The sequence below is a fragment of the Ursus arctos genome, unplaced genomic scaffold (assembly GCF_023065955.2).
Source record: "Ursus arctos isolate Adak ecotype North America unplaced genomic scaffold, UrsArc2.0 scaffold_2, whole genome shotgun sequence".
NCBI lineage: Eukaryota > Metazoa > Chordata > Mammalia > Carnivora > Ursidae > Ursus > Ursus arctos.
Genome location: NW_026622874.1, coordinates 3,807,774 through 3,833,386, shown reverse-complemented (window position 1 = coordinate 3,833,386; position 25,613 = coordinate 3,807,774). Strand labels below are relative to the sequence as shown.

General features: G+C 42.4%; 1 protein-coding gene across 1 annotated transcript in view; it reads right to left on the bottom strand.

Moving 5' to 3' along the window:
* Nucleotides 1–737: 737 nt before the first annotated feature.
* Nucleotides 738–25,613, bottom strand: part of CATSPERE (catsper channel auxiliary subunit epsilon) — a 174,398-nt gene continuing 149,522 nt past the window's right edge. The window contains exons 19-23 of the mRNA XM_044388000.3: nucleotides 20,029–20,128; nucleotides 13,418–13,504; nucleotides 11,932–12,089; nucleotides 7,411–7,464; nucleotides 738–1,183 (exon numbers count right to left, since the gene is read on the bottom strand). Of these exons, the coding sequence (XP_044243935.3) occupies nucleotides 1,030–1,183; nucleotides 7,411–7,464; nucleotides 11,932–12,089; nucleotides 13,418–13,504; nucleotides 20,029–20,128 (553 nt within the window). The 3' untranslated portion in view covers nucleotides 738–1,029. The remainder of the gene's footprint in view (nucleotides 1,184–7,410; nucleotides 7,465–11,931; nucleotides 12,090–13,417; nucleotides 13,505–20,028; nucleotides 20,129–25,613) is intronic.

Here is a 25,613-nt window from a genome sequence, read left to right as displayed (position 1 = left end):
AATTATGGACAACAGCTTTGATCTGTGTCCATGGACTTCCATCTTGCTCTTCTATTTTTGTGATCTTCTAGTCTTGATGTCTGTGCTATAGATTTCAGACTTGTTTAGCTGGCCTGCACAATCACGTAAGCCAGTTCTTTTAAATAAATCTCTTTACACACACACCCACACCCACACACCCCCCCCCCCACAAGTTGTGCTTCTCTAGTTGAACTCTGACTGTTACAAACACTAATTGTTTGAAAGCTGTGGTAACATTTGGATAAATTAAGAAGCTTATGTTGAACATGAAAATCATATTTTAAAATTTTAAATTAAAGCTTAGAGCATCGGCTTCTCATTTTCAATATAATAAGTTGTCTATTTCATGTGTGAATCTACCACTAGAAAAACTTCTGAAATACATTTAGGACAGATTATTTAGGATACATTAAGCCTCTTATACATAAATTAACTACAGCCATATAAGGTTTCATATGAAAAGTTTCATGCAAAATAATATTTGGGGGGGCGCCTGGGTGGCTTGGTTGGTTAAGTGTCCAACTCTTGATTTCAGCTCAGGGTACTATCAGGTCGTGAGATTTCGCCCTGAGTTAGCTCCATGCTCAGCTAGGTTCCGCGCTCAGCGAGGAGTCTGCTTCCTCCTTCTCCCTCTCCCGCTGCCCCTCCCCCATGCTAAAAAAATATTTGACATATTTACACACTTTCAAAAAATTTACTTTCATTCTTAGGATTGATTTTAATAGGCAAATTTAGTTTTCTTTTATTTTAATTTTTAAGAAAGCCATATAAGAATATATAGAACACCTTAAGGTAAGGGCAAACACCTTAAAATTAATTTTATAACACACAATAGGTATAAGAATATTTGTCTTGGGGTCATTTAAGAACATTTTTAGAGCTTGAATTTGTTGATACGTACCATATGCTTAACCTTAGTATTTCTTGGTCACACACACTTGTAATATAAGTATATATATACTCTCTCTCTCTATATATATATACATACTAAACAAACTTTCAATTTTCCTAATTATTCTTTTGTTTTCTATCATATCTGTTAATTGGTTCATAAAGATACTGTTTATAAATCCTCATATAATGGAAATAGCTCAAAACTAGAATACTGAAGAACAGTAGCATCAGGACAAAGAGGAAGGCGGCAACCAGGTAGCCACTTGGACTGAAATAAGAAAAAAAAAAGTCATTAGAAGTCATCATTCATTTTGGTTGTCAATTTGCTTAGTCAAACAATGTTTGAATGGCTAGTTCCTAGGCCACTGACAGAAAACAAAGATTAATAAGATACCTACCCTCAAGATGTTTGCCTGTTCGTGTTAGAGGTTGACTAGGGAGGAGAATAGACAGTGTGATCAATAGAATGAGAGAAAGAAATATAAAATTCATGGGGGCCAGACATCAAAGAAGGCCTTCCAGTGGAGGGGACCTTTGAACTGAGTAGCGGAGTTAGCCGATAGGAGTAGGACCTGGAGCCTTAGAACGGGTTTGCTAGATAAAAATACCTGGAAGTAGAGGAAGAAACAGGTGAGCATAGAGTTTTAGGCTAAGGGGGATGCCTATGCAAAGTTGTGGAGGCATGGGAAAACCTTAAGATCACCTCAGACATTCTGGAGCTAAAACTCGATCAGTATGATCAGAGCTCAGGTGGTAGGCAGAGTGGTAGAGATGAGGATTGATTGGTGGAGACAGCTTTTGTTAAGCCACAGCGTGTGGATTTTGGAAGGATGATTTTTTTTTTAAAGATTTTATTTATTTAACAGAGATAGAGAGAGCCAGCGAGAGAGGGAACACAAGCAGGGGGAGTGGGAGAGGAAGAAGCAGGCTCATAGCGGAGGAGCCCGATGTGGGACTCGATCCCAGAATGCTGGGATCACGCCCGGAGCTGAAGGCAGACGCTTAACCGCTGTGCCACCCAGGCGCCCCTGGAAGGATGATTCTGATTGTAGGGTGAAGAAGGGATGAATGGGAAACATGAGTGTCGAGGGAGAAACCCCAGTTTTGAGGTTTTTTAATAATGCAAGTATGATGAGGGTCTTAATTAAATTAGTGGCTGAGGAAGTGGAGAGAAGCCGATAGATCTAAGACAGATTTGCAAGCTGGACTGTCTTGATCTTGGTGATTGTTGAGATGTGGGGTTTGAGAGTGAAGGATGCCTCCCAAGCTTTGGAATGAGGTGACCATGAGGATGCTAGCACCATTCACTGGTAGAGGAAACTCAGAGGGAAGAACACTCCAGCGAGGGCGTGTAAATACAGCTGGTTTACTTCGGGGCATATTGAGCTGGAGGTCCCTGAGGGCCAACCAGGGGTGTGTGTGCGCGTGCGTGCACACCGCTTATTAGATGCTACTTTCAGCTGGGTGCCAGACATCTGCCCCTGCACCTGGGACTCTGCATGGGTGCTTCCCACCAGAGTAGATTTACTGCTTGAGCCAAACGCTGTGTTGCTTTCTATTTGGTGTCCTGCTATCTGACTTGAGTTTTCGGTTCCTTTTTAGGCCATATGTATTTATTTGCAGTGTTACGGTTTCCCCCGGTCCTAGTCCTCCTATGCTGACCTTCCTCCTATGTGGATACAAGCTTAATCTGGCTCCAGTGAATGGCTTCCTTCTTAGAAGTTAATTAACTAACTCGACAAATCATCTGATATGAGCCAGGTATTGTGGTAGTGCCTGGAAAAACAATGATAAGTAATAATAGACATGGTCCCCATCTCCTTAAAGAGCTTACATTTTAGTGGGGACGTGTTAATCAATGATGAGAAAAGAAATATAAAATTGCACTTGTGACAAGAACCAAGTAGGAGAGATACACAATGCAATGCAAGCTTGCTATAGCAAGATTTAACCTGGTGATAGGGTCAAGAAATGCCTCCTTGGGGGAAAAGATAATTATCCTAAAATTTGAAGAATTAAATGGAAATGTAGTTGGTGAAGTTAAGTAGATGAAGAGGGGAAGAAACAGTTGCCAGATAGAAGAAATAGAATGTGCAAAGATCCTGCTATGGGACAGAGTATGGAGAAGGTTGGGGACTGAAAGGTTGGTGGGTCTGTAGCAGAGATGATGAGGGGAACATAATGCAAGACGAGATTAGAGAAGTAGGTGGCGGCCCGACCACAGAAGGTCTTGCAGGCATGTTGAGGAGTTATCATTTTAAGGAAAGAAACTTAACGGTTTCAAGTTATAAGATTAGCATTTGAGAAGATCTCTTTGGCTTCAGTGAAGAAAATGAACTAGAAGAAAATAGAAATGAATGAAGGGAGACTTGTCAGGTGTCTATTGCGGTAGTTCCCATCTGAGACAATGGTAGCGTGGATTGGAGTGGTGCTGATGGGGTTGGTAAGAAGTGGATTCATTCAAGGGCAATTCAGGAGATTAAATGAATGGGAGCCAGTGACTGTTTGGACGAACTGAGGGAAACACAGAAACGAACACAACCCTAGGTTTTTTGGTTTTTTTGCGGGGGGTTGTTTTCATTTTTGACTCATAGGTATTGGTTTGTACAGTTCAGTGTGCTCTTTCCCGAGAGAAGGAACTCTGGAAAATAGGGTTGCCAGATATTCATCTCCAGAAGGCACCATTCATATCACAGCCCACATGAATGGATTCTCTCGGAGCTGCACAATGACAACTGTATACAATTACCCTGATGGATCCCTTTTAGAGTGGGACAAATAATGGGGCAAGGGAGTGGGTGATAAGATCACAAGATCATTTGGGGGCATGTCCAGTTTGACCAGTCTTTGAGCCATCTAAGAGAAGAGGTTACTAGATGGTGGGAGGTATGGCTCTGGATGGGCCAGAGATATGTGTGGAAGTCATGCGTACATAGATGCTTATTGAAGCCACGAGTGTGGATGAGCTTGCCCAAGTGAGAAGCTCACAAGACCGGGGCTGAGCCCTGATGGAAATCAACATTTCCTGGCTGGTGAAGGAGGTCAAGGCTCTCTTTACCCGAGAAAGAGTGGCTATAGAAGTTCAGGAAAACCCGTAAAGCAATACAGTGGTCGAAGGAAAAGGCAACAGCGACGAAACATGAAATGAGATGAGGATTGACAAATATCTCTCAGGTCCAGTGTAGGCCATTCCACTCAAGATGGTGAAAGAGGAGGCTCCTGAACTCAGCTCCTTCCATGGTCACGGTCACACTCATGCCACCACTACCCAAGGAACAGTTCCCTCCAAAAGAAATCCAGAAACTAGCTGAGCAACATTGACACAGGTGAATGAGAAAAAAATCTAGCCACATCAGAATGGGTAGAAGAGACTGGGACACAGTCTTACCATTAACCCCACACCCAGCACAGCAATGCGCAATCAGGAGGGAACTCTCAACTTCCAGCTTCTCCCTAGAGCGAAGAGTTTGGACCCAACGTTGAGTCCTAACATAAAATTTCCACCTGAGGGACAGGTCCCAAACACTTAGCTCTGAAAGCCACCTGGGCTTACGTCTATGAGACCTACGGGGTTATAGCAAACAAAGGGGTCCCGAGGACTTGCAGTGGCTAAGCACCCGCCCCCCCCAGAGACAGCAGACTGAAATGCCCGTCTCCCAGTCTTGCCATGAAAGAGGCCTATTTGCTTGTCTTAAAAACTGCAACCTGAGGTTTAGGCTCCTGATTTAACACAGATTGAGGGGCTGACTGCAATCCTCTCCAGAGCTGGGGAGCGTGGCACATGCCATCTTAACGTTCTCCTTCCGCTTCTCCCTAGGTCATTGGTAAATCTCTGAAAGGAGCTTGGGTACATGTCTGGTGCCCCAGCTGCTCTGGCTGCTGTTGTCCAGGGGACACACCCGTTAGTGCCTGGCTCTGGTGGCCCGCAGAGCTTCCATTCATTCGTAGTACAGGACTGCAACCAACGCCCGCAGTTTAACTGGCTGTTAACCCGGGACTCGGTGCGGACGCAGCAGACAGAAACACCTCCTCGTCTTTCCTGGAAAGAGGTCTATTGGCATACTTTAAAAGTATGTCCAGCTTCCAATCAGCCTGCATCTAGGTGCTGATCGAGGTCCTCTTCTCTGGGACCCTCTTCTCTGGGACACCGACAGGTCTTGACACACCCTCAGTTACTCGCAAACCCTAAGAACTAAGAAGGCATCTTGGACAATCAAAGGTTTGAGAGACAACAAACAGCTAGGGCCAGGCTGAAGAATACGGTTCATCTCCTACCTGAGACCAGTCTTTCAAGACTGGGAAAGGTTGCTGTTTTATCTAATTCAGAAACCAACGCAGAGAGGTGATCGGTGGAGTAGTAAGAAAGCAGACTGGGTGGGTTAGGGACACAGGGATAGAATACAGGGGAAAGGAGACTATGTAGACAAGCCTTTTGAGAAATTTGTCTCGCGAAGGAGAGGGGGAGAGAGAAGGGCAGCTGGAGGGGGATAGGAGGTTGAGGTTTTATTTATATTTAAATTAAAAACTTAGGGAGTGATTAAAAGCTTATGGGGGGGACCTAGTTGAGGGGGAAAGTTGAATATATAAAAGAGAGAAGAAATAAATGATTTGGAAGTTTCCTTAGAAAGTGGAAAGTAAGAGGGTTCAAAGCACCAGTAAAAGAATTACATTTAAAGAGGACTAATAAAATGTCTTTAATTGTAACAGGACAGGAAAAGGAGACGAGGGATATAGGTGTTGGTAGGTTTCTGTGTTTGGAATCAGGAATCAGGAGTGATCCTGCCTGCGGGCCTCTAAGATCTTTGTATTGGTGGAAACAAGCTCCTCTGATGTTCGTTCAGGAAAGACGGTCCAAGCAGGAAGCTGATTGATAAGGTGTGAGGTAGTTAAGGAGAGTGGAGATACTGGTTGACCAGAGAAAGGTACTAAGATTCTCGGGTAGTGCTGGTGACCTGTATGACGTTGGTGATTAATCTGCCCTGATTGTGTAACTTTCTTTACCAACCCTTGGCTGCTCAGGTGTAATCAGGAAAAGTAGGTAGTTGGGGGCTTGCCAGATTGTGGGGGGGGGGGGGGGGCAAATCCCAGAGGGGCAAGGGAATAGTAGCAGGTGTCATACACTTTGAAATGTAAGGAAATAGTAAGTAAAAAAGGGAGTGTGTTTAAAAAAGTTTTTTTGGTTTTGTTTTAGAAGACCTGGGATAAATAATGGTCCGGAAGTGGTCATGGCACCCTGAGGCACCTGGGGGTCGTTGGAAAGTAAACAGCCATTGCTCTAGAGGGCTGAAGGTTGAAGCAGTGTCCTCGGGGCACAGAGGGACATAGAGGGGGAGCTCAGGGGACGGCTGATGATTTAGGTGAGGTTGCTGGTTAAAAGGTAACAACTCCCAAGGACAGAGAAAAACTTGGGGAAGTGGTTGAGTACGTCGGAAGACAAGGAAGTACCAAGATCTTTGCCTCCTACGGCCTCATCGTCAGCCGATGTTTGCTCAGGAGAAGGGCTTTCTCACTAGGAAAATGGTCCCCACCAGCTAACCCCTGCTCTGCCTCTGCTCCCACTTCGGGGGCTCAGGTGTCACAGAGACTAACTGCAGTCACTAACCTGGGGACCCCTAAGCTGCATCATATCCCCTAGGTGCTGGAATCCAGCTCCTGGGAGGTGAGCGGGGGCAAATAGGAGAAATCCTCCTTCACTGTCGTCTCTCCTCTCCAGCTCACCAACGCCCCCTTCTGACAGTGGGCACTTGGGCGCACGTACGTTCCCGATGCCCATCGAAACCAAACATGGCCATCTATTGGGAAGAGAAGTCACGGCCAAAGGCCATAGGTGTTTCCCAAAGTCACTCAGAAGCAGCGTGGGGCGCATCTCATTTGTAGGCTACTTACACTACTAATCTTCCATCAGCACAAAACATCAAGGGGTCAGTAATATTTAAAGTAGGGCCATGAGAAACTTCATTGTTTGTCTTCCGTTTTTGTTTAACATTTTACAAAAGAACAAAAACAAAAACCCAGGCCCAGGTCAGAGAAGTGAAGTCATTTGCGATCCCAGTGTTAGCATGAAGACTGTGTTCTCCAAGGAAACTGGAGCCCAAGAACATGCCTTTGCTACCTGTCTCTGGATGCATCAGGATGACCGCCGGTCATTGAGGGCTGACTCAGGGTCAGTGGGGGCACAGCCACTGTCTCCTCCCACCCCCCCGCTGCAGCCTATGATCTGCCCTTTAGGTGGGGTTCAAAGACGTTGTCTGATGGGAAGACAGAGGCTGCTGAGGGGATGGGACAAATGGGACCCCAGCCGCAGCAACAATTCTCAGAAATTCCTTCCTGCCGTATCCCTGAGATAATTGATACGTACAACTTGAGGAGGTCACATATAGGGCCGAAGTATTAGGGTCCCAGGGAAATGGGGGAGACGTGCTTTTCCTGCTTTGGCTGCCACCCCTGTCTTTTACAACTTCTCGCACTAAAGCCTGATGAGGCAGCGGGCGTTACCTGGGAATCATTCCGAAGGTCTCTATCGCAAATATCGCCGTTAGGTTACAGAAGCTGCAAATGAGAAAAATAATATTCACGATCAAATTAAGTGCGGTATAGTAAAAGACTCCCTCCAGATCTTTATGGTAACGACCGGATCATAGATAATCTTAATGAAGGTGTCAGTTTCTCGATAGTGGAGAGAAGAGATGCATTTCTATCACAGTTGTGGTGATTTTTCCATACGTGTGACTCGGGCTGCTTGCTGCACATTTCTCAGCGCTTGTCAGTCAGTGCCACCTCACTGCCCTCCGAACATCAGGACATCGTTGGGCAGTGGGTCCCAAGGCGATGGCAAGCATAATGTTAATGGTAATCACAATGCTTCACTGAGCATGAGTGCTCGTTGAAAATGAACACCAGCTGAGCACATGCTGCGTACCAGGCAGAGTACTGAATGCCCTACACGAATTATCTGCCTAAGCCGCAGAGCAACCCATCCTTTTGGATGAGGAGACAGAGGCTCAGGTAGATTAAGCTACTTGCAAGAGTTCACAGTTGTCGGCAGCAGAGCTGGGATTTGAATTCAGGCTTTTCTGGTCAAAGAGCCTGTGCCGTTCACCTGACGTAGGCTGACTCAGGAAGCTAAGAATGTTCGGAACTCGAGACAGGGCACTGTGTTATTATTTCTAAAATTACTGAGTATCTCTCATGATTTAGCAGATTGCTTGGAATGAGACAGGACAGAGCTAAATAAACATCGATGATAGCATTTCACCTATCTTCATGTGGGAGAAGAGAGAAGAGAGGAACTTAACTTGATTGAGCAAAATTAGGGATTTTTACCCAGGTACTTTCATTTCATCCTCAGAATACTCTAAGATAGGTATTATAGACTCATTTTACAAATAAAGAAATAAGCTCAGAGACTAAGCAATTCGCTTAAGATGACATATCTACCAGTGGCAAAAGTAGGGTACAAACCAAAATAGACTCTAGAGTAATGCCTTCAAGGTCCATCCATGTTGTAGCAAATAGCAAGATTTCCTTCTTTTTTATGGCTGAACAATATTCCATTATCTATATAGATATATCTATCGAGGAATATCTATCTATCTATCTATCTATCTATCTATCTATCTATCTATCTATCTATCTATCATCATCTTTCTATATATCACATCTTCTTTATCCATTCATCCATTGATGGACACATGCACTGTTTCCATGTCTTGGCTACCGTAAATAATGCCTCAACGAGCATGAGGATGCATCTTTTCAAGTTCGGGTTTTCATTTTCTTTGGATAAATACTTAGGGGAGGAATTGTTGTTGCATCATATGGTATTCTATTTTTAGCTTTTTGAGAAAACTCCATAGTGTTTTCCATAGTGGCTGCACCAATTTACATTCCCACCAAGAATGCATAGGGTTCCCTTTTTCCCACAACCTTGCCAACGCTTGTCATCTCTTGTCTTTTTGAGACTAGCCATTCTAACAGGTGTGAGGTGGTATCTCTCTGAGCTTTTGACTCATATTTCCCTGATGATTAGTGATGTTGAGTACCATTTCATATACCTGTTGGCCATCTGTATGTCTTGGAAAAACATCTATTCAGATCTTCAGTCTATTTTTTAATTGGATTGTTTGTTTTTGTATTGCATTGTATGAGTTCTTTGTATATTTTGTATATTAACCCCTTATTGGATGTGTGATTTCCACAGGTTGACTTTTCATTTTGTTGATGGTTTCCTTTGATGTGCAGAAGCTTTTTAGTGTGATGTAGTCCCACTTGTTTATTTTCACTCTTGTTGCCTTTGCTTTTGGTGTCAAGTCCAAAAAATCATGGCCAAGACTGAAACCAAGGAGCTTACTATCTATGCTTTCTTCCAGGAGATTTATGGCATAAAGTCTTACATTCAAGTCTTTAATCCATTTTGAGTTAATTTTTGTGTATGGTGTGAGATAGTGGTGTAGTTTCTTTCTTTCTTTCTTTCTTTCTTTTTTTTGCATGTGGCTGTCCAGTTTTCCCAACACCACTTATTGAAGAGATTGTCCTTTCCCCACTATATATTCTTGGCTCCTTTGTAATAAATTAATTGACTACATATGCCTGGGTTTATTTTTGGTCTCTCTGTTCTGTTCCATTGATGTATGTGTCTGTTTTTATGCTGGTACCATACTGTTTCGATTACTATAGTTTGTAGCATAATTTGAAGACAGGGAGTGTGATGCCTCTTGCTTTGTTCTTCTTTCTCAAGATGGCTTTGGCTATTTGGGTGGTTTTATTTTGTTTTGTTTTGTTTGGTCATCCCATACAAATTTTAGGATTGTTCTAGTTCTGTGAAGAATGCCATTGGAATTTTGATAGAGATTGCATTGAATCTGTAGATTGCTTTGGGTAGTATGGACATTTTAACAATATTTGTTCTTCCAACCCATGAGCGTGGACTATCTCCATTCACTGGTATCTTCTACAATTTCTTTCATCATTGTCTTATAATTTTCAGTGTCTAGGTCTTTCACCTCCTTGGTTAAATTTATTCCTAGGCATTTTATTCTTTTTGATGCAAGGGTAAATGAGATTGGTTTCTTAATTCTCTGCCTCATAGTTGTTATTAGTATATAGAAACACAAGTGATTTTTACATATTGCTTTTGTAACCTGCAACATTACTGAATTTGTTTATTAGTTCTAACAGTTTTTTGGTGGAGTCTTTAGGGTTTTCCAAATATAATACCATGTCACCGGCAAATAGTGAAAATTTTGCTCCTCCCTCTCTGATTTGTATGCCTTTTGTTTCTTTTTCTTGCCTAATTGCTCTGGATAGGACTTCCAACTCTATGTGGAATAAAAATAATAGTGGGCATCTTTGTTTCTCATTTTTGTTCCTGATCTTAGAGGAAAGGCTTTCACCTTTTCACCACTGAGTATGATGTTAGCTGTGGGCTTGTCCTATATGGCCTTTACTATGTTGAGGTATGTTCCCTCCATACCCACTTTGTTGAGAATTTTTATAATAAATGAATGTTGAATTTTGTCAAATGCTTTTCTGCACCTACTGAGATCCTTCATTTTGTTAATGTGGCATAATGTGGATTTATCCTTCATTTTGTTAATGTCACATATCACATTGATTAATTTGCAGATGTCAAATCATCCTTGCATCCCTGGAATAAATTCCACTCGATCATAGTATATGATCCTTTTTAATGTATTGTTGAATTCAGTTTGCTAATATTTCATTGAGGATTTTTGTATCTATGTTCATCAAGGATATTGACCTTTAATTTCTTTTCTTGTGGTATCCTTGTCTGGCTTTGGTATTAGTAATGTTGGCCTCACAGAATGAGTTTATAAATATTCCTTCCTCTTATATTTTTCAGAAGAGTTTGAGAAGGATGGATATTATTCTTTAAGTGTTTGGTAGAATTTACCAGTGAAGCCATCTGGTCTTGGATTTTTGTTAGTTGAGAGGTTTTTCTTACTGATTCACTCTCCTTACTAGTTATCAGTCTGAACAGACTTTCCATTTTTTCATGATTCAGTCTTGGTAGGTTGTATGTTTCTAAGAATTCACCCATTTTTTTCTAGGTTGTCTAATTTGTTGGTGTATAATACTTGTTCATAGTAGTCTCTTATGATCCTATATATTCCCTTGGTATCAGTTGTAACTTCTCTTACATTTCTGATTTTTGAGTACTCTCTCTTTCTTATTGAGGTTAGCTAAAATTTTGTCTACTTTATTTATCTTTTTAAAAACCAACTCTTAGTTTCCTTGATCTTTCCTATTGCCTTTTTAGTCTCTATTTGATTTATTTCCTCTCTGATCTTTGTTATTTCCTTCCTTTTACTAAGTCGGGGCTTTGTTCTTTGTCTAGTTCTATGAGGTGTAAAGTTGAGTTGTTTATTTTAGATTTTCTTCTTTCTTTTTTTTTTTTTTAAAGATTTTATTTATTTATTTGACAGAGATAGAGACATCCAGCGAGAGAGGGAACACAAGCAGGGGGAGTGGGAGAGGAAGAAGCAGGCTCATAGCGGAGGAGCCTGATGTGGGGCTCGATCCCGGAACGCCGGGATCACGCCCTGAGCCGAAGGCAGGCGCTTAACCGCTGTGCCACCCAGGCGCCCCGATTTTCTTCTTTCTTGAGGTAGAGGATTTCCTTCCTTTTTTATGGCTGAATAATGCTTCATTGTATACTTACATATACCACATTCTCTTTGTCACTCACTCATTAATGGACACTTAGGTTGCTTCCATGTCTTGGCTATTGTAAATAATGCTGTGATCAACATGGGGGGGGGAGGTGGGGACACGTATCTTTTTGAGTTAGTGTTTCGTGAAACTCTTCTAGTAGTGGTGACCCCAGACTCTATGGCATTTTTAGTTTTCCTCCTAGCTGTGGTCTTCCCTCTTGCCTTATGTGATGTTGCCATGTAATTCACTTATTGGACTTTGTAAAGTAGAAATTGTATTCAATCTCATCATTATCCCTTTCAAAAAATGCTTAAACTATTATAATAAAACATTTATATTCACCTATAATTTGGATCCAGGATCTTCACACGAAACACGTACATTCCAGAATGGTCCTCAGGCCAAATTAAATGGTTATAGTTAGACTTGTTGATTATCTCATAGGGTTGATTTAAGTCTCCTGGTTTTCCAATAGCATAAGAGAAACAGTGCTTATAGTTCTGAATAGGAAACAAAGACGACAACCTTAAGATCCTTCTCTAGGGGAAGAGGTGTTGGAGATTGTCGGGGAGAGGAGAAAGTATGCAATAGCTAGAGGGGAAAAGGGAATGAACTGGAGAAGTACACTTATGTTTGCTGGGCAGCATTACAGGACTGTTTTAATCATGAAATTAAGGTGAAACAAATCAGCATGGGTATGTATTCCTTTGACCACAGTCGGCTGCCAAGGCGGATAGTTGGGATTTAACTAGGGTTGCGATTTAGCCACACAAATCTGAAGAAGTGAGAGGGAGGAAGGAATTGAGGGTACACATTAATAGAGTGATATAATTATTGACCATGGAATTTAAGCAACATAAATGGCAAGAAGAGAACTTGGGGGCGCGGTGAGGGTGGTTGGGTCATCTCGAGGTTGAAGGATTGTTCGAAGGTTGTTAGAGTAAAGGCTCTAGGGTTATGCTGCTGGAAGGATAGGATGTGGTGGATGGAAGTGGGATGTTTGGAGCTGGGACTACAGAGGATAATACAATCATTTGTAGGTATCTCTGTCTCGGCATGCACAGATTCTGAAGTAGAAGCAAAGTAACATTCCTATCGTAGGGCTTAGATTTTATGGACTCAGGTACCATACAGGGCACTTTTATTTATGAGCTATGATTTGATTCTCTAAATAGCATAAACTAATTTCAATTCAAGAAAGTTTGATTGAAAAAATATTGAAAGCAGTATAGGATCCATAGTTGGCATTCAGAAATGATCTTTCAGTTGTTTTTGTTTTTATTTTTTTTGTTTGTTTGTTTAAAGATTTTATTTATTTATTTGAGTTAGAGCAAGAGCCAGAGAGTGAGAGAGCATGGGGGGGGGGATGGCAGAAGGAGAGGGAGAAGCAGGCTCTCCACTGAGCAGGGAGCCCATTGGAGTTCCAGGACCCTGTGATCAGGATCTGAGCTGAAGGCAGGTGCTTAACCTACTGAGCCACCCAGATGCCCTGTGATCTTTCAGTTGTATAAGAATTGAAAGTTCAGGTGTTCTTTAGAAAGACTCACTCTCAATGCTTCAACATGTTTGCCAGATATTTAGTAAATCTGCAAACACAGATTTTCAGCAAAAAAACCCCAAAAACAAAGTTGTTATTAACACAGGAGCAATGGAATATCAGAAATTAAGATGATGGATTTTTAAAATCACAATATTAATCCAATAGAAAAGTTTGATTTGATTTGCAAAAACAAATTTAAATCCAAAATGTTTCCATCAAACTTTTGTTAATACTGAAATGCCAAATTAGTTATTATAAATAAAATTTGCTAGGTAATATTTTCTTTACCTCAGGCCCCCAGGCTTCTTCTAGTGGGAGGTGCTGGTTAAGCTTAGTCATTGACTTCCACGTCTGGGCTTCATTTAAACAACCGCTCTGTCAAAAAATTGTACATATAGGAATTTAAGAAACAAATGAGCAAAGGGAAAAAAAAGAAAGACAAACTTAGAAACACACTTTTAACTATAGAGAACAAACTGATGGTTGCCAGAATGGAGGTGGGTGGGGTGGGTGGGTTAGGCCCGTGATGGGGATTAAGGAGGGCACTTGTGAAGAGCAACAGGTGTTGTATGGAAGTGTTGAATCACTGTATCGTACGCCTGAGACTAATACACTGTATGTTACCTGGAGTTAAAACCAAAATGTAAAAAAATTGTGCACACATATGTTTGTATATAAATTTATTCATGAGTATTTAATATATTTAATGCCATTGAAAAATATATTTAATTCCTTTCATTATTTAAATGTTTGTTGACATACAGGGGAACAATTGACACTTGTATATTGATCTTGTACAAAAAGAACTTCTTAAAATCACTTATTGATTTCAAGTGTCTCATATGAAGTCATGTGATTTGTGAATATGACAGTCTTATTACTTCCGTTTCAATTCTTATACTTTTAGTTTATTTTTATTGTTTATTGTTTGCCTTATTATAGAGATCAGAAACAATATTGTATAGGGGCGCCTGGGCGGCACAGCGGTTAAGCGTCTGCCTTCGGCTCAGGGCGTGATCCCGGAGTTCTGGGATCGAGCCCCACGTCAGGCTCCTCCGCTGTGAGCCTGCTTCTTCCTCTCCCACTCCCCCTGCTTGTGTTCCCTCTCTCGCTGGCTGTCTCTCTCTCTGTCGAATAAATAAATAAAATCTTAAAAAAAAAAAAGAAACAATATTGTATAGAAATGGTGATAACTGGCACCCTTGTTTCACTCCTGACTTCAGAGAGAAAGCTTTCAAATTTTCACCACTGAGTAAGATGTTTTCTAAGGGTTTGTTTTGTTTTGTTTTGTTGCACTTACATTTTATTAGGTTAAGGAAGTTACCATATACTTATTTTGGAGATTATTCTTTTTTTTTTTTTTTAGTAGGCTTCACACCCAATGTGGGGCTTAAACTCATGACCCTGAGAATTCCAAGACTTATTTTTTAAAAAGATTTTATTTATTTGTTAGAGAGAGAGAGAGAGCACAAGCAGATGGCAGGCAGAGGGAGAAGCAGGCTCCCCACTGAGCAAAGAGCCCGATGCAGGACTCAATCCCAGGACTCTGGGATCATGACCTGAGCTGGAGGCAGACGCTTAACTGACTGAGCCACCCAGGTGTTCCTCCAAGATTTATTTTAAAAACAATGTTATGTATGAATTGGGGCGTCTGGGTGGCTCAGTTGTTAGGCATCTGCCTTCAGCTCAGGGCGTGATCCTGGCGTTCTGGGATCGAGCCCCGCATCGGGCTCCCTGCTCCGTTGGGAGCCTGCTTCTTCCTCTCCCACTCCCCCTGCTTGTGGTCCCTCTCTCTCTGGCTGTCTCTCTCTCTGTCAAATAAATAAAATCTTTAAAACAAAACAAAAGAAACCAATGTTATGTATGAATAATTTTTTAATTGAATGACTTTTCAACTATTATAATAATCCATGCCTATTCTTCTTTATTCTGTTATAGTGGATTTCTTCGATTTTCAAATGGTATTCCAACTCTCCATTTACAAAACAAAACTTGTCTGGATGTGTGATTTTTAAATATATTGCTGAGTTTGATTTACTAGTGTTTTGGTTAGGAGCTTTGTGTCTGTGGTCATGGGTGATATTGGCTCATAATTCCCTTTTCTTTTCAGGTCCTCATCAGGTCCTCCTGGATTCACAAGATGAGTTGGGAAGTGCTCTCCCCACCCCAATACTCTGGAAGAGTTTTTAGAAAATCGAGGGAAGTTTTCCTTAAATGTTTGGTAGACTTCATCAGGAAAGCCATCTGGGATTAGAGATGTCTATTTCTTTCTTAGAATACAAGAAACTTTGGTAAATTGTGTTTTTCAAGGCATTTGTCTATTTTATCCATTTCTTCATTGCCAAAATTTGTTAATATAAATTTGTTTATAGTAATCTCTATTATTTGGGCTTAAAATGGTGATATTCTCTTTTTTTTCCCCCTTTGTCAACTAGAAACATGTTATAAAGAGACGCTTCCCCTTATCTGGTATTTGGTTACCCACTGGTATAGTTCATTTGGGGATGGTAGGATAAATACTGGTGTCTTTCTCTTTGTTTGCCAGTTTTCAAAATAAGGAGTTGATTTCCTATCATTTTCCAAAGGTGACCTTTTTGAAAGAATCGTTATGAACTCATAGGTTTAACATATTTAATGGATTTTAGCAATACTGTGATAACTATCTGAAAGGAAGCTCTAATTGTCCTATCTTCGGCCAACCTCTTCAAGTTGACTTCTGATTACTTTGGACATGACCCTAGCAGTCTTTGATACTTCCTAGCTATTGGGCATGTCAAACTATTCCAAACTCATCATGTACATTTCCTCCCCCAGGCTTGGAATCAGCTACTTATCTAAGAATCCCCAGTAAAATTTTTAGTGGGAATTGATATTTCAAGACAACCATCTGGGTATTGAGGATACTTACTGCTACTGATTATGTTTCTAGGGATTTTAATGGACAGTGTAGGAAAAATTTCTCTCTCTCTCTGAACAATATATTTATATATTTATATTCAGATCATGTGAGTTTCTAATGCCTCATGAGTTTACATTGAGTCCTATTAAAATTCAGGATGTTTTGTCTAACTTCTTCTATATTACATATGTATCTCCTTGCTTTTATGCCAAAAACACTTGGTGAAGAATGATAGTATTAGAATATCTCACATTACATACCTCACAAGATCAGAATAACTAATACAAATATTACCCCCACTATTGTGATTACTGAAAACGGTTATATTTTCTCCTGGCATATGCTCTCGTATTCTCCCAGTGTATTTTATAATTGTATTATATCTATATTGTCAGAGAATACATCCATTACATAGTATCCTCTTTCCCTTTGAACCCTTACTTTGCTTCAGTTTTGTAAGTAACTCTATACTACATTATGGTTTCCTCTAGTTCTTTTTTTTTGTTTGTTTTTTGTTTTTAAGATTTTATTTATTTGAGATAGAGCACAAAAGCCAGGGGTGGGGGAGCAGCAGAGGGAGAGGGAGAAGCAGGCTCCCCATCGAGCAGGGAGCCCTACATGGGGCTCCGAAGGCGGATCCTTAACCAACTGAGCCACCCAGGCGCCCCGACCCTCTCGTTCTGATGTTGATATCTCTTTAGTGATTTTGGTGGTTTGAAGGTTATTATTTAGTAAGTTACTCACGAAGAGCTCATGGGAACAATATTATCTGAGCTTTTTACATGTTAATAGCAGTTTGTGCCTCTTCTAGAGTCATCAGTTTTGCTGAATATAAAATCCTTGGCTTGTGTTTATTTTCCTTTAGTATCCTAAGTATTTTACTCCAGTTTTTCCTGGCATAAAGCATTGTTATAAAAATTATAATTTAATTTTATTTTCCTTGTATGTAAATTGCTTGTTTTTTTTTTCCTAGATGGCCACTTGGGTTGGCTGTTCTGATTTGATATTCTTGAGTATATGATGTGCTCTTTCAATATGAAACTTCAAGTCTTTTTTTCTTGGGGTGGGGTAGAGATGTTTTCTTGAATGGTTCACATTGGTTTTGTTCTTTTGTTCTGATTTTCTCTTTCAGGGTGTCCATTTACCCATCTGTTGGATATTTTTTGCCTATCTTCAGTATTTGTCACTTTCTCTTAAATCCTTTTTACCCCATTGTTTATTTCTTTTCACTTTAAAATTTTTCCTCTTCTAATTTCATGTGTCTTTTAAAGCATTATCTGTTGTTCATCTTCATCTTTTAAGGGCTATTTTCATTGCATATAGAATTTTAGATTTGGAATTTATTTTCTTTCAGTAATTTAAAGATATTTTTGTTCAGGGACGCCTGTGTGGCTCAGTGGGTTAAGCATCTGACTCATGATTTTGGCTCAGGTCATGATCTCAGGGTCGTGAGAGCGAGCCCTGTGTTGGGCTCCATGCTGGGCATTGAGACTGCTTCACATTCTCTCTATCTCCCTCTCCCTCTGCCCTTCCCCCCTAAAAAAGGGGGAAAAGAAAAAAAGATATTTTTGTTCAAAGTTTTCTGGTTTGCGTTATTTCTATAGAGAAACCAGCCTTAACTCTTACAGCTACTCTCTTGAGAGTCACTTTTCTTTTTTGCTTTGGCTACCTTTAAGGTTTTTCTCTTTGTTTTTCATTTTAGAATTTTTAGTGTAGTGTTTCTGGATGCAGATTACTTTTTCTGTGCCTCAATGCCTTTTGCCTTTTGGGAAAATGTTGCTTCTGCCAACACTCTCTCTTCTCTCTTTTTAGGATTCCAGTCCTTAGATCTAGGCAGTGAATCTCCATTGTGGTCTTGTCTGTATTTTCAATCAGCTTATCTCCCTATGCATAATTTGGGGCATTTCCTTCTGACCCCTCTTCCGGCTGACTAATTCTGTTTTCACCCATCACTCCCAATAGTTGAGTTCTTAATTCCAGTTATTGCAATTTTTATTTCTTTTTCCTAGAAGTGATTGGCAGCTCAGACAGAGGCATGGATAAGGCAGAACGATTGAGGTTTAAAGTGGCCGTAGGGTGTATAGGAACAACACTAGGAAAGGTGACTTGCAGATATTGGCAAGATGGTGGCTGGGGGACTGACCCACGGAGCTCAAGTTAGATAGGAGAAGGAGAGGAAAAATGGGATGGCAGAGAGAGAGAGAGAGAGAGCGAGCGCAGAGGGTTCCATATGGTGGATGTCTAGACAGTGTGAGGAGAAGTGAGAGGCAGAGGCATAGTGGGAATAATACTGACAGAGCTAGAGAATTGGGGGTTGAGGTCAGAGACTGGAGTGTTTGAATTTAAATGTAATTATAACACATTGCAGTTGAATTCCTGATCACACACGGTCCAGTGCAGATGGCCCCGGGTAGATGGTTCCTGTGGATGACTCTCCTCAGAGCAGTGGACTAGGCTTTTCTGTCTAGTGGTTCCTTGAAGAATCCCCTCACCGGACTCTTCTCATCCAGCTTGCTCTACTCCATCTCTAGTCGTTGCTGGAATAGACTGACTATGGTGGAAGCTAGGAAGCATGGAGGGTCATGCGATCCCTTCCTCAACACCTCATCCTGAAGTGACACTTATGGCGTCTGCTCATTCCGCAGCATGAGAACCAATCACGTGGCCCCACCTAGACACAAACAGGGCTGGGAAACGCCCTTCCTGTTTAGAAAGCGTCTTCCCAGCAACAGCCCTACGGGACAGCTGGCAGAACTCAGGAGTCAACTGCAATTGCTTTCAGGGCACAGGAGAACCTGTCAAGTTCTCAGTATGTGGCAACACAGGTGGGGATGGGGTTTGTGACACCTGGATGACAGGGGCTCAAACAAAGGATGCTGTGATTAGGGTGAGGAGATACTGATCTGGAAGTGATACTGGGGTTAGGGAGCACTTTAATTCCAAGCTCTTCAAGAGTACCCTTGGTTTGAGAGAAAAACAGGGAAAATGATATTCTCTGAGGAATGTCTGCTGAAGAGGGGTCTAGGGTCATCGAACCGTAGGGTATATTAGAAAAGTTTGAGAAGGTGGAGAGTAATGGGAATGGCCCAAGTGTAAGAAGGACAGAATAGCTTGAAGATGAGACTTTGAGGAGAAAGTAGGCTGGAAGGACTCACACTTTGGGGGCTGGACAAGCGTGGAAGGAATGTGGTGGGATGAATTTGTTTGGCCACATCATTGAAAGACAGTTCTTCCTACATCCTGGAACAGGTAGCAAGGGGAACTCATTGTCTCTTGGCTGCTATCTGGGTGGGTTCTCCTTCTGGGAGAATTAAGAGAGAGAGAAAGCTTTTTTGGAAGGCATTATCTCTGACTTTGTTTGAGCATGAGATTTCTGGGGAAAAGCAGGAATCAATGCTGTTTGTGGAGAGGCTCCGTCATGACGGGAGGCCCTCAGGCCAGAACACTGCACACAGGAGTGAAGTCTGCTGGTTGGAGGTGGTGAGGCCTTCTGCCGTGGTCTGCAAAGTGGAAAGCGATGTCAGCAAGGAGGCTGAGATGGACCAGTCAGAGGATAGAGGGAAACCAGCAGAGTGTGGGGACAGTGAAGCCAAGGTCAGTGGGTCAAATGATGCAAGGAAGTCAAGTGAGATGAAGCCTAGAAAGTGTGCCTCTAATGTAGCACCAGCATGATGAATGGGTGGGAGCCAAAGGCCGACCCACCAACAACCAAACACTGAATACACCGTGGAGAAAAAGAAAATATCCACCTATAATTGCATCACCCTACTACAAGCACTATTTTATTTTTCTGATCCCTTTAAGTCTGTTTTATATGACCAACGCTTCTTTTTGTTGTAAATGAATTTCAGTAGTCACAGAATGTAATACGCAGGTCATATTTTTTTCCTACCCACATGTAACTGGTTCTATTTTCCTTAGATAATTTATATATAGATTTAAAATAGAACGGCGGGTGTCACTGCCCACTAAGTTCTACTTCCATTCAAAGACGCCGTACCTTCTTCATGGTGTTATTAAAGCTGTAGTCATTCCTGCCGTGTATTTCCCACACGATGAAATTGACTTCCACGTCTTCCACATAGCCATTGTCATTGTATCTGGGCGAGACAGCAAACACAACGATAACCGGTTAGAGCAGAAGAGAGGGCTGAGAGCTGCAGCCCTCCAGTGCGACGGGCTTCTCTGAACAGCGCTGCCGCCCGCGAGGCGACTTAACGTTCTCGAAGCCTCCGTATTGTCACTTATCTGTGAAATCACAACAGTACCTACTGCATGGTTTCCTTCAGTTCTCAAAGTCAACCTCCCAGTAAGAAAGCAGGAAATGTTCACCTTCTTTACAGTTGGAAGCTAAAGTGCCGTTCACTTTGACAGGAACCGTGCGTTGAGGTGAGGGCAGCGGAGGCCTTGCCGTGTTGGCTGGGAGCAGGGAGAAAGAACTGAGGAAGGAGGAAGGGCACCGCGAGGGGCCCCCGGTGTCATTTAATCAACAAATATTCATTGGGTGACTGTTGCGTGCCACGGGATCACTGTGATGAGAACGGAGATGCTCCAGGGCTCCCGGGGGGACCGGCTGGAAGACGGGGCTGAGTGTCAGGGGGTTGGCAGCAGCACTGAGAGCTGAGGTGGGGCACGAGGAGCAGAAGTGGTCACCAGCTCCCGGGAGCCACAGTCACGCGCAGCCCATGCCCAGAGAACTCGTGATGACTTTCACCCGCAGCAGACCCCCGCAGACAGTCCAACACGGAGACAGTCCCCGTCCCCGGAGCCAGCACTGGAGACAGGAGCCCCACTGAGCTTAGAGTAGTCACCCCAAACTCTGTGCGTTTCAAAAGAGAGGCTACTTCAGATTGTTAAGATCTTTTTTTGTTCTTGCTACCCTATGAAAATAGGGGCTTGAGAGCAAAGCTGAAGTTCAGTTAGTGGTAAAGTTCCACCTGTGCACTACCAGAGCTTGCAACTGTTTCAAACACGGTGATGGCTTCTTCATCCATCTGTCATTGCCTGTTTTTCTGAATGGGATTGTCCCCGCCCCCACCCTCCTCTCTGGATGCAAATTTCACTTAGGACTCTGGTCTCAGGCACTTGCTCCTGGGCTGGGACTCTAGGACTGTTGCCCCAGGGTCTGGCACATTCTCTTGCTTCCCATCTCTGTGTCTACCCATAAGATAGCGGGCCCTTGACCACGGTGTTTCCTTCCTCACGGCCCACATCTCAGCCTGTCATCGCAGTCGCTCCCCCTGGCTCTCCTGGCTCCCCCTGGCTACGACTTGGAGCCATCCACTCCTGCTTATAAAAACCAGCTCTTGTCCCATCACAAATTGGGCAAGAAATTTGTACACATCAGAAAGTGGTATCTGAGAAGGTATTTTATTTCCATCTTAATTCATTTTTAGAAATCATAAAGACGTGATTTCAGGTGTGAGTAACTAGGGGTTAAAGTCATGGTGGTCGACTTCTTTCTTGACACAGGAGGAAGTCATAGAGAACCCTAAACTCTAAAATTCCTCCCACAAGAAAATGCACACACGTGTGTGACACTCAATTTTGTACGCAGTTTCGGAGATTTGGGCCATTCTAGGAGCTTTGGAAGGTGCAGCATTTTGACTTCATCTTCTGAAAGCCATCAGATTCTTGAATTATTAAGAACTAGTTGTAAAGCCATATGCTTTATTGAAATTTTAAAAAGATCTTCGTTGAACTGGGAGCCAACATTGATGGGCACTCACAAAAGCACTAGGCTATAGTGCCATCTAGTGGCAATAAGGATAAATTATATGGCCCATACGTCTGGGTTGATAATGATCTTCCACAATGCTTTCTTATTTCATGGAGTATATGGGACAAAAATACTTGCCCGCGTAAGCATGGCTTATTTTCCTTACTGTTCATTAATAGGATATGATACCAGTGAAACCTGAGGAATTTAGAAATGTCACTAGTGGGCAACTAACTTCCCTGTAATTTGTAACTTCTCCATTGTGACAGTTTGGCTACTGATCCATCAGACACATTCGTGTTCGGTCCCGTGGGACCAGTCAGTCCTGTGTGTTACCCATGTCTCTTACTTTCTGTTTCGTGATGCTTTAATAGCTGGGCTAATTACCCCAGGAGAATTGGAAACAACATGCTTTATCAAGTGACTCCTGGTAGCAGAGACATACTTAAGTTACCCCAAGAAAGACGCGCTGCCACATGGCCCAAAGTACTGTTGTTGTCACAGCCCACTCTCTGGCCCCTGCCTCCTCCACCCCTGCAACCTCTCATCCGCCCCTTGACCTCACCAGACATCCAGTCCTGACTCCCTCTGCTTTCCTCCTACAGGCAGTTCCCTCCCTGCCCCGCCTCCTGGATTCTCTCAGTTGCTCTCGCCCTGCCTCCAACATTCACCCCAACCTTGGATGTCACACTGCCTCCTGCTTTCTTGCACATGCTACTTGAGAAATGCAGATAAGTGGCACAGGGCCCGCTCGCGGTGTCTTCAGTCAATTGCGCCTTTGCTGTTGTCTGATAATCTTTCTACCACCGGCCCTTGGCCAGTCCTTCTCATATTACCCTCAGTGACCCCTGATACCCTCCTCAATTCCTCTCCTCAACCCCTCTGTGCTCCCAGGGTACACATGGCCCTTTCTGTTTCATGTAAGTAAACTGAGGCTGTCAGACATGACTTCTCTCAACTCCTACACGCCTCTGTTTCCAAACCAGTCACTTCCTACATTTAGTTTTACTGCCCCCCCACCTCTCACCAAGTCTCTGGGTGAATTCTTCTTTTAACATTGCTACCTGGGCCCTTGATCTGACTGCCCTAGTTTTCTTCATGGACCTGGCTCCTATAGCTTATTTTATTTTAATTATGAACTATCTCAAACATGCAAGAAAACACAGAGAATAATGTGAAAATTGTTATGTATCATTTCCATCCAGGTTTTATATTTTACTTATCCATAAACATATCCATAAATCATATATAGAATTGCTTTATGAGTTTGCAAATACGCACACACAATATCACACTGTAAGTATCTTTTGGCAACTACCCCCCCCCCCCCACTCAATATTAGGTTTTGAGATGGATCCATAGGAGCTTCCAGTCTCTTGATCTCTGTTTTCCTCAGCAGCAGCTCCCTCCTGACTACTGGTCCTTCCCTATCCAAACTGAACTTGGATCCCCTCTTACAAACATCCTAGTTCATTCATTTTAACTGCTGAGCAGCATTGCATTGGCTGCAATGTACCCATCCAAACGTTCACTGTGTTTCATTATGTGTATTTTACCACCATTAAAAGAATCTATAGTTAAAGACGCCATAAACAAACATGTCAGCCACCTGTCTTTTTCACTCAGCTTATGGTAACATACCGTGAGGTGGCAGGAAAAGTGGGAACCTGTGATATCCTGGAAGCCAAATGAAGAAAATATTTCGAGTAGGAGAGAATGATCAGCTGTGTAATTCTGGTTAACGAGATCAACTAGGGTGAGTCCTGAGGACTAAGCGCTGGGTGCAGCAATCCGGAGGCCACTGGTCATACTGGCTGGCGGTGCTAGTGGCATGGTGGTGGAGGGATGGGGGAGGAGCAGGAGGAGAGCTGGTGACCGTGAGCATAGTAGCCATGGGGGCAGTGGGGGTCAAGAGGGGTGAGGGAAAGAAGTGCAGATTTCTCTGATGATCCAGTAAAGAGGGAAAAATTGATGATGCTGGAGAAGGCAGGGGGAGTTTCAGGAGCAGTGTTCCGAGGTAGGAAAGCGGGTGGGGCTCCAGGTCACAGATGGAGAGAGGGGCCTTAGATATACATGTGTTCACCTATGATGATAGGAAGACAGAGTTGTACAGGTAAGGGGGTGGAGGTTTGAGGAAGATCTCTTGTGACTGACGTCACTTGGACTCGTTCATCTTCCTCATTCTCTCTTCTCATCTATCAATTATCAATGACCTATCAATTATCAAGCCCCTACCTATTATAATCATTAATTTTTCTCATAAATGATTCCTCTTCTTTGTCTGTGCTGCCATTTCAATCCTTTGTGTTTTTCCTCCATGGACTACCAGTACAGTTCACTACCGGTCTCGCTATTTAGACTTGTTTCCCTGAAGTTCATCTTCTCACTTCTCTCAGAGAGGACTAGCTAAGCCAGCTCATACAGACAGGAAGTCTTCCATGATCTGGACTCCACTGAAGCTACTTTCCCAGCCCCTTGTCCTGACACTTCATGCCTCACTTTATGTCCCAACAGCATTAGACTGTTTGAACTGGACATCTTCTTCCTCAAACCATCACTTTTGCCTGAAAGCCTCGCCCAGTGGAGTTCATTGCCACCTTCCCCACTTCTCTTCTTCCCTCTCTGCCTTCAGCTAAATATTTATTATCCTTTAAGACTCAGTGACTCAGAGCAAATGTAAGTTTTCTGGAAACATTTCCCAAAACCCCTCTCCCTTCTGTAGCTGGGTTAGATTCTTTGGAGTTTCCTTCCTATTATTCCATATCAGATAATATGTTTATCTAATTCATCAGACTCTTGAGCCCCTGAGAGAGGAAATCTTGTCTTATTTGTCTTTGAATTTCCAATGCCTAGCACAGTAAAAGTTCAGAGGTGTTTAATAATAATGAATTGAGGGGCGCCTGGGTGGCACAGTCGTTAAGCGTCTGCCTTCGGCTCAGGGCGTGATCCCGGCGTTGTGGGATCGAGCCCCACATCAGGCTCCTCTGCTAGGAGCCTGCTTCTTCCTCTCCCATTCCCCCTGCTTGTGTTCCCTCTCTCGCTGGCTGTCTCTAAATAAATAAATAAAATCTTAAAAAAAATAATAATGAATTGAGGAATACACTTCTCTGGGAGACAACATTAAGATTATTTACCCTTGGAGAATTAAGACACTGCATAAAACAAAAACAAAGCAAACGAGGAGCCTGGGGAGATGGTGGAGTAGGAGGACCCTGAGTGTCCCTTGTCCCATGTTTTCAACTTGACTAGTCCCAAGTCAGTAACCAGAGAGCAATCTACAGCCTGGAGGAACAAACTCCACAACTAAATATAGAGAAGAAGAGAGGCAGGAAACACAAGAGCAATAAAAATGAATACTTCTATAAAAAATCAGTCAAGGAACTCACAAAAAAGGATATAAAATATAATAACATATGCCTAAACCGTGGAGAAGAGGAGAAAAGAATGGGTTGGAACTTAAATGACCATGAACTTAATATTGACTGTGACATGCAGAAGAGGTTATATACAAACCTAATGGTAACCCTATATCACAAATCACTAGTAAACATGCGAAAAATGAAGAGAAAGAAATCCAAACATATTACTAAAGAAAATCAATAAAACATACAAGAGAGAAAGACAAGAAAGGACTTGAGAAAATCTTCAGAGACAACCACATAACAAGTAACAAAATGGCAATAAATACATATCTATCAATAATTACGTTGAATATACATGGACTAAATGCTGATATATATATAGGGTGTTGGGATGGATTAAAAACCCCAAAAAACAAGACCCATCTAAATGCTGCCTACAAGGGACTCATTTTACACCTAAAGACACATGCAGATTGAAAGTGAGGGGCTGGAGAGACATCTGTC